This window comes from Ptychodera flava, chromosome 12 (assembly GCF_041260155.1).
Source record: "Ptychodera flava strain L36383 chromosome 12, AS_Pfla_20210202, whole genome shotgun sequence".
Lineage (NCBI taxonomy): Eukaryota > Metazoa > Hemichordata > Enteropneusta > Ptychoderidae > Ptychodera > Ptychodera flava.
In genome coordinates this window covers 9,191,553-9,201,481 of record NC_091939.1, presented here as the reverse complement: position 1 = coordinate 9,201,481, position 9,929 = coordinate 9,191,553, and the positions used below count along the sequence as shown (strand labels likewise).

General features: G+C 36.2%; 1 protein-coding gene across 1 annotated transcript; it reads right to left on the bottom strand.

The window, feature by feature from the left end:
- Positions 1-131: 131 nt before the first annotated feature.
- Positions 132-4,378, bottom strand: LOC139144910 (RPA-related protein RADX-like). The gene is made up of 6 exons (XM_070715736.1): positions 4,178-4,378; positions 3,324-3,486; positions 2,110-2,244; positions 1,089-1,217; positions 447-713; positions 132-393 (listed from the first exon to the last, which is right to left on the bottom strand). Exons 1-5 carry the CDS (start codon positions 4,301-4,303, stop codon positions 484-486), a joined length of 783 nt encoding a protein of 260 aa, XP_070571837.1. The 5' UTR covers positions 4,304-4,378; the 3' UTR covers positions 132-393; positions 447-483.
- Between the last annotated feature and the right edge of the window lie 5,551 nt (positions 4,379-9,929).

Here is a 9,929-nt window from a genome sequence, read left to right as displayed (position 1 = left end):
ATCAGCATAGATACTAACCTATTGAAATATTTTGGTGCAAGTCTTGTCCACAGCACAGCAGATACACACCCAGTACTGTCAGCTATCTCTAAATAAACCTATCAAAAGATAATTTATGAAACTTTGCCTGAACATTACTTAAACATTTCCTGTTTGAATGAAATCAACATTTTATCCAAAATCACCCTTGTCAATACCATTATCATTAAGCAAGCATTCTACGTATAAATCCATCACAAAATTGTCATTCCATGAGCATCAAAGTAAGCCCTCAAAAGTGGTAGATAAAAAAGGTACTGTAAACGTTCGAGTCCAAATATCTGTCCCCTACCCAGATTATAGATTGTGATGCTACAAATACTTACCAATGAAAATCTTTCATTAGATTCACACCTCATAGACAGTGGAGGGGCTTCCCCCTCCACTGTCTATCATTAGATTCACACCTCATAAGTACAAAGACAACTGCAATTATGCCTCCATTTAAGCATAACATGCAAATGTAGTAAATAAATGAACAAAACCTGCCTGATACGGCCATTTCTCTCTGAGTCTTGATGGTTTACCATAGTAATGGAGTCTAGCTTTACTGAGTATTCTACCAAGGATTGGCGGATAGGGTTTCTGTAATCTAACTCTCTGCCACTTCTCAACCACTTTCCCAATGTTTGTTATTGATGGAATGGCTCTGTTTGGCAGTTTTGTTGGGATGACTGAAAACAGAAAGACATTGATAAAGTTAAAGTTGACTGTACAGTACTGTAGTATCATACAAAGGGCAATCGATGACTTGGCATCTTTGTAACACAGTACAAAAACAAGGAACTTGAAAACATGAAATTGTGATGTATTCCATAAACGCTAAATATTCAAGATGATTTCCATGAATTTCGCCCTTGTAACCGAATTGAACTGTAGCTGTCAAATAATATATTCTACTTAGTCAACTGATCATACTTCTTCTTCTTGAAACAGTTTTTCAAATTTTCTCAAAATCAAATTCATCAGTCATGGACATGCAGGGGCAAACATTAAAACAAAAGTCTATCACCATGGAGATCTCATCAGCTGTGACTTCGATGACTCACCTTCAGTATTCCATGGATCTCCATACGGATCACTGTCATTCCACAATGCAAGGTAGCATTCCCTGCTCACTGCCAGCGGCTCATTGGATTTCTCATGCCTGCTGGCACCCGGCCAGAATGTTACTGAATCTAGGGACAGAAATGTTTAAAATGTAAAACAGTAAAAAATAAGTTTAAAAAGGATAAAGATTGAATGAGGATTGTGTTAAATTCAGTGGATTCTCGACGGGATTCAAACCCATAATATACGACACCCGGTCACCTAGCGAAGACATCACAGTCAAAACTGCTTGGCTGAATCCCCATCCTTAAAGAGTGTTTCAATAACTGAGCGATAAAGATAGCCATATTGTCAATGTGAAGATAATATTAACTGCAGGCATAACCCCCCACCCTCACCACTTTCCCCTCTCCACATTATTGACTTCAAAAGTACAGCGATGGCTACCTGCACAGTGACATCTCAATAAACAAGAAGTTGAGTGAGGACATCAAGGTATGCAGTTTTTTTTTCATCACAAGATCTGTATGCTTCACAGGTAAGTACACAGCTCCTTTTATCCCTTCTACCATGGTGTGTAGATCTGACTACTCCATTGATGACAATAGGGACCACACCAAAGATGATAGAAGGGTTTACAGTATAATTGTAGGAAGTAAATCACAGTATTTTTTGAAAGCACATGAAGTTTCATTTTGCATTATGAAAGAAGTTGTCACACTTATTTATAACAATTGGGACTTAAGTTATTTCTGGTTCTGGAAAAGACGCAAGTTTACCATACAAACACATCTACTGGTGATCTCTGCACAGATATTGTGGTGGAATGGATAATTGTAACGTAGCTAGGGAGTGTGGGGGTGTGCAGTCAACAACTCAGAGACTCTCTAGCTAGGTTAGAATTATGCACGCTGTGCTATAATCTCTGTGTGGAGATTGATCTGCGGGCAGTTGCTAAATAGTCAATCTTGAAAAACAAAGCGAAAGGCTCACCTTATAGCTAGATGCAAGAACACATACCTGTTTGTAAATGAGGTACATCTATCTGAAGACAATCCAGATCCTCTATGATGAGGTAGCTTTCAGCTTTCAGACTGGTTTCATTGTAGTGTAGTTTACAATCCAGCAGTCTTACCACACAGCCAGCATACAGCTGTACACAGGAGACAAGATCACACAAAAAGACTTTTATAAGTACGTAAACTGTTTGTATATCATGCTTTGTCACATCCATGTGTAGTCTGGACTAAATTCATTTGTCAACAATAACATTTTGTCATCAGAGCCTATGCACGGTAGTAGTGCAACTTTTGGCATTGTATATAAATTTAATATTGTTGCTCAGAGATAAGTTTACATCCCTCCAATGACAGCAAAACAATCACGCAATAAGATTTTATGACTTCAAACACTGGAGATACAGACTATCCCCCATGGAAATGACATTGACTCTCGTTACTGTGATGTGTTTGCAGGGTTTTCTTTTGACTGCGCAATTGCGCAAATTGAGCATTTCGAGCCATTGTCTGCCCTTAAAAAGTTACTGACAGCGTTACTGAAATCACGCATAAAACACAGCAAGCAAAGACGTCCAATATATTAGCGTGTCCCAAGCACACAGTGTAGTAACCTGTGCATTTACTGTTGTTTCTCATAATACTCTCTCGGAATGACAAAATATCACCTGTCATTCAGCTTTGGTGACGTGCATGATGTGGTACGCATCGAAAAGAACAGCCAACGACGTAGTTGCGGTTCAGTCTTCATGGATACTATAGTACTAGTGCAATTTGATGTTAATGTTTTGATACTGATAAATTTTGAAAGCAGAACTTGAAACACTGTATCAATAATTGAATTGTGGAAAATTCTAGCATTAGCATAGTAAATGCCCCCTAAAATGCCAAGCCTGCCCCCTAATTTTGATGAACAGGGCACAAAGTGCCCCTTTCATTAAGGTTTCAATGAACATGCAGAGAAAACACTGTCTGTGTGTGTGTGTGTAACGTGTGTGGACACACAGACAGACACTGTTGTAGGCTTGATGTCTAAACTAGAACTGATTACTTTATTGTCTAATAGTAAAGACTGTAACATATCACATCATGGATGCTTAATCTGTGGAATGTGATTGTCAAGTCAGTATATTGACTCAAGGATGTTTACTTGATGGAAGTGAACAGATGTGAGATAGTGTTGAAACACTACAATTACCTTGTTCTGTTGGACATCCTTGTTCTGTTGGACATCGATGTTCAGTTTTGCAGCTAGTATGCACTTGATGAGGTGAGTTCCATCAGAGAGTGTGATGTCATAGCTGTGACTCTGATCATTCTCTGATCGGCCAGTCTCCACATAGAAATTACCATCCACCTGGTACCTCTCAACAGCAACAACCTACCAGCCAATGGGAAGGGTGAAATGTTACAAATTGATTTGACATCTCAGCAGAAGAGAAATATGTAACAAGTGAATGATTCCTGTCAACTGTCCCTGTTATCGATTGCTTTCATCTATTGACCAAGAATTAACCAAAGGCAATGGTAAAGACTGGGTCAATGCTACCCTGTGTACTGCTGTGCCACTGGGATCGTATGCATTACCGTCACCAGAGATAAATGCAGAATTTTTAGTGATGATTACTATATAATCATTGATATCGAGAAAATCTCATCGATATTAGTCATTTCATAATGGAGGAATTGTGTATAGATTGTAGAAGTCCAGGGAATGTGTAAAATCTAAGACAAAAATCTGCAATATGTGGTAGTTGTCTGAGGCCAGGTAAAATGTGCATTGCTGTTTGTTGCACGCGGATGATTTTGAACGAACATCCTCCATAATCACCTTTGACCTGACAATATGTTTGTTTACAAATTTTCAGAGCTCACACGATGGATGCTTATTTCTGTCACAGATACAAACTGGAGCGGCAGCTTAAACTTCATGGTGCTGAGAAAAACACTATGTTTACGTTAAAACTGAGATGGGTATTAAAATAAACAGCTCTGGCGCTACATGGTGATCGGATCGTTCAAGAACGTAATGGTAAACGATGCATGATTTTACACCGTTGGTTTGAACTTACTAGGAGGTTAGTCGGTTCAATTCTATTCCCAACCGTTTGAAGTCTTCGCACGGTTTCTTTCAGATTAAACACCGTTCGCTGGGAAAGCAACGATTGTCCCTGATCATCGGGAACGTCCGAAGCCATCTGCGTACTTCATACTCAGTGCCCGTTTTTCAAACATGGCGCTTAGAACGCCACTTATGGTGTGATCTCATAAATCGTTTGTTTTGAGAGAGTCTCTTATTTTGGGTGCGTTTGGGTGCGCAGTTCTTGACTCGAGAACGACCCGAATAGCTTCGGCTAAGGTTCGGAAAATTGCAGAGGGGTGTTCTCGGGTCGAGATCACACTCTTGGCAAAAGTTGGGAGCAGACGAGAACAAGATGGCGTCAAACGGCGATACATCCAAAAGGTATTGTAACAGTTTTCGTAAAAGCGATGTAAATACATTTAAAAAATGTGTCAGCTAGATAAAATAATTGAAATGCACAGTGTTCCTGTCAGCTTTGTTTTTACGAGGAAGAAAATTAAAGAAACTGCTATAGAATGGCATGTTTTTATTTTGTTGTATAGCAGACGCCGAGCCGTGCAACTTGCAATCCTGTAAACATACCAAGACTTTATAATTATGCATTGACAACCATGAATATTGACAGTGTTAAAAGTGCTAATAAATATCTTGATACTCGGGATTCATTGGTGAAAACAAACGAGAGTGAACTGTTATTTTTGCCTGTCTGTAAATGCTCGGTGGTTTGTTTTTCACTCACTTTCTTAGCGATGGATTGATAGACATTAAAGTTGTGCATAACGAGAAGACATATACGATAAGATCGGATCGCAAGACTGCTGAAAAACTTAAGAATGGTGAGTATCAGCATAGACCCTCGAGAAAACTGGGGTCCCTGTATCAGTGTTAAGATGTTGACGAAACTTTAAAATATTCACAGGGCAAAGCAAAATCCGGGAGCGATCGGGTATCTCTGTGCATCTTGTTTCAAAATGTTGGATGGTTTAACATATCTGTTATACTCGTTTTTCTTGTTCTTCACCCTGCTGTCCTCAATACATTCATGCATTGTGATTTTAATAAGACATATATCAGCATAAATATAGCAGCCTTGCACATGTTTCAGAAGTAGCAATAAGTTTTTTTCCCTATATGTCAAACAAGTTACACTTCATTTTGTATTTTACATATTTTCAAACAACTAGCTTTTGTTCATAATTTTAAAAAATGATCTTGAATATCCATTATTATTTATTAGATTCAAAATACCTGCTTGAAATTATAAGAAAGCAGAAGAGACAGAAAGAACCAAATGTACAGCTACCAGTGCAACTACACAGCCAACAAATGTATCCAGCAAAATTATGACTGACAAGTCAAGCCCTCATCAAGCAGAAGAAACTCAAATCTGCGGTGATCAACTTCAAGTTCCTGGAACTGAAACACCAACAAAATGGCCAAAGGGGGCATCAACAACTCTTGTACAACTGCGACTTAACAAGGATGAGGAATTTCATAAGCATAAAGTGAGTTGGGTGTATTAACAATGATGCAACCATAATATAAATTTAAATAAATTCATGATTGCTGTTAAATGTAGTTTTACTTTTGCATGGCAAGCAATAACACAATTAAAATATGTGTCAAACTTATCTAATGTACTGTCTGTTAGTCTGTAATTACAACTTAGAAAATAGAAGGTTCCATGAAATTACTTGAATTTTTCAACATTTTTAAAGCTTTGAAAATCACATAATACAGTTTACACTTGTAGCTGACCCTTGGACATTTATTCATCAAGGTAAATTCTGGAAATAATGCCATTGTTTTCTCTGTTCTGGTTAATATTTTTGGACTTGATGTATTTTTAATCTAAAAGTATGGAATTTCAAGGAAAGATTGAAACAATCATTTGAGCTCAAGAAATTGAGAATGGATTGCATAGAAAGGAAACCCCTTTATCCCTTTTCTAAATAGTTTCAGTTTATGGCAAGCTAGTAACATGTAATAATAGAAGAATGATATGATAATCTTAATAAAATATTGATAATGCAATCTTTCTTTATTTTGGAATTTAGGTCCATAAACAGCTATGGAATGAAATTAACAATGAGATGAAGGATAGAGGTTACACTTTTACTGCTGATCAGTGTCTGAACAAATGGAAAAGCCTTAAAAGAGAGTACAAGAGCACCGTTGATCACAATTCTCATACAGGCAACAACAAAAAAACATGTCTCTTTTATGAAGAGTTCAACCGCCTGTATGGGAACAAACCAAGTACACGCCCAGATTATACCATTGAGTCATCACTTAAAGCTGGTGAAGGTGACAGTGTTGCTCCTGTGGTGGATCACACTGACAATGCCACACCCTCAAAACCAAGAGGCAGAAGCAAGCGTTCAAATGTAGGTCAACTCATGACATGGTTGACTTCCTTTCAAGAGGAACAAAAAGATAATATAGCAAGACAGGAAGAATTGCAAAGAAAACTACATGCAGAAAAAAATGGCTAGATTGATCGATTGCTTGACATTATAGACAAAAAGTAAATCATAATTAGTTATATCTTGTAGAACACTGTTATTGTTACAAAAACAAAATTCTTGTTTTCTTGCCTTTTAACTTTTTGTTCCTCTTTACCGGTAAAATGAAGGCAAGGAATAATCATTCTGTTATATTATACTCCTTTGGTATATTGTCACTTTTGTATATATAAATTCTCTTTTGCTTGCTAGTTAACTTTGATCCCTGTACATGAAAAAACAACTGGCAGAAATATGTGTTTTATCTGTAGTTGATCCATATCATCATTATCTTTCTCTCTGGCTTGAGAACAAGACACAGAATTTCAATGTTAATACAAGTTTAATATGCTAGAGTTTACAGTTTTAGTACTTACCTGTGTCTTAAGAAGGAAAAAATACTACTGATCATAACAAAAGCTCAGGCAATAACAATGAAAAATGTTTTCTGTTTTAGCAGTTTTGTTGACCTCAAAATATCTTCCTTTCTCTCTTGTTTTCTCTGAATTCTAAACTCTGAAGGGATATTGGCTATCACAGGAGTAGGAAACCATTCTGTGAAAGATTTGACAAGTAATTTCAAATTTTAACGGTCAAAAATTGATAATATTATGAATAAAAAAGAGTATACAATGTCTCATTTGAAAACATTCACCCCTGTCGATTACATTGGACTACTCTGTGCAGTTTATGTGAAGATTTCTGTGCAGATTTACACATTATCCATGTGCACAGTTTTCGCTTTCCCCAATGGGCTGTTCTCGCAGTGTAGTAATCTTTACGGTTACCTTGTTCAAAATTGTATATACAGTCCTAGCGGGTAGTTAAGAATAAGTGTATACACACACCTAAATTACTACATTCTCACAAACGTATTTTAGTTCAAAAGTGAAATCATAGAAATAATGCTAAAAGATACAGCTAGTGGGGCTTTAATGGCTTGTGTGGGAATGCCCAGATTATATAATATTACTGTCATATAACACAAGTTATGTTTTTCTTGCACCTTTGCAACTAAATGGAACTCTTTTCTTGTCGATTTTTTCATCATTTATACTTGGCAATCAAGGGGCAGGAGAAAACATTATGTTTTTAGCTCAGGTCATTGTAAACTTCCTAAAGGAACAGAAAGATCATTTAGTAATACTGAGTAGAATTTTAAAATGAAATATATGCTGGAAAAACTGACATCGTCAAAATTGTATAGTTTGTTCAGCATTTATAAACAGTTAGTTATATTTGTTAAAGCGACAGCAGTTGTGACTTTATGTCCTCTGTCTATTAAGTAAAGTTTCTTGCTCGGAATACACTGGACTTCACAAAGTCTTTCAAATTTTCGAATTTTTTGGCCTAATATTATATGGAAATGTCTAATTGCAAAACTGACTATTTTTGATGCAATACCACTTTAAACTTACAGCTTTATTTGTTAATATTTTGAATTTCAACACTATTTCAACACTAAGAAACAAGACTGTAAACAAAACCGTGAGCAAAGTAATTATAAATTTCAATATATGTAAGGTACCATTAATTATAATTTTGTAAAGAGCTTTTGTCAATTTTTGTCATTTTCCTGTAGAAGACTATTGAATTATCAATTAATAATACAAACAGTGATTAATAGTCAGTCCCATTCATACCAGAACACTAGTTCAAACACTGTTGTCTGAAGTAACTGTGGCTACAGATGGATTCCAAGTGGATTAAAGATTAATTTCAATGAAGTTGACATGCAGGTACTATTAATACCTTGAAATTTCCATTGTCAATTCATGTGACAAATAATTTTTTTATCAAAGAGATTTTTCAATCATAATCTATTAACAAAACATTTTCCATCTTTAGATTATAGTTAAGATGTAAATTTGTAAACAATGCATTATTGTTGATCAATAAAGTAACAGAAAGTGTGTATCTTGCATCTCATGTCTTTTATTTCATCAACCAATCATATCATCGATTTGTCATTATTACACCAGTGAATTTCAGAATATAGCTGTATCAGTCATGTAAAATTCTTACATAAAGTACCAGGCTGCTTTGTTCTAGTTTTTTTTTGTATAGGTCATAATAATTTATTCAAACATTAAAATATCAATGACCTTGTGAAACTGAATACATGTTCTGTCACAGTAGACTTGTGGCCACCGTTCTGAGTATTGTGATGTGTCCTTTGTTTTATATTTACACACAGTGCTATACCATTAGTAGTCAAGGAATATGCTTATTGTTTATTCAAAGCAATGATAAAATTAGTCATACAAGTCACCTTTTAGGAAATTTGATGTCTGTGTAAGTTCAACCGAAAAAATGATATTTCTTTATTCAAAGATCCAGGACAAATAATTACAGGAAATATAAAGCAGCTTTTATTTCTAAACTTTTACAGTGATAGAATGTGTGGAACTTCAAAAACTTCACATGAAACTTTTTCATACCAATACACAATCAAGTACTTTATTGAATAATTGCAACAATATTATCACGAAGAACCGATCCAGCGTCTAAATTATTGTGGAAAATATTTTCAAAATTATTGCATCATCAACAGCATCTAGATTAATGTATGATTCTATGTCATCATCTGTCAAAATACAAAAATTGTGTAAGATGCAACCACACATGATCAGCTTGCACACTGTGGAAATACTGGGGCTAGATATTTCTTGCAATCGGCGAAAACGCCCTTTCAAGTGTCCTATACTTCGCTCCACAACTTGACGGCTTGAACTGAGAATTTTATTATAATTCTTTGAGGAGGTGTCAGGTGACCGGTATCTCGATAAGGAGTCAACAACCAAGGCTGCAGGGGATATGCACTGTCTCCGATGATGTACATGCCTTCAGGAATCAGTTCAGCTGCAGATGAGTATAATTCTGAATTCCGTAGCACCCGTGCATCATGAGTTGAACCAGGCCATCCAACAAAGGCATCGTTGATGATCAAGTGATCATCAACAACCAACTGGAGTTGAACAGAAGCATAGCTTTTTCTGTTGATATAATCATCAGTTTGGCCTGGAAGATTTGTTATTCTGATGTGCGTTCCATCAATTATACCAACTACGTTTGGTAAATGCCTCTCTTGCTGAATTGATGCTGCGATTCCAACCATCCTGTCATTATGAGGCCACTGAATGATCTTATTCTGTAGAAATAATTAAACCAAAATTGTATATATATAAAGAGATTGAGAGAGAGAGAGAGAGACAGGGAGAGAGAGAGAGAGAGAGA

Coding starts and splice junctions, on each gene's coding strand:
- LOC139144910 (XM_070715736.1), bottom strand. CDS start 4,303: ATGGCTTCGGACGTTCCCGATGATCAGGGACAATCGTTGCTTTCCCAG. Junction 1,218..2,109: donor TGTACCTCATTTACAAACAG/GTATGTGTTCTT, acceptor TTCTGTCCCTAG/ATTCAGTAACATTCTGGCCG. Junction 714..1,088: donor AGATCCATGGAATACTGAAG/GTGAGTCATCGA, acceptor TTCTGTTTTCAG/TCATCCCAACAAAACTGCCA.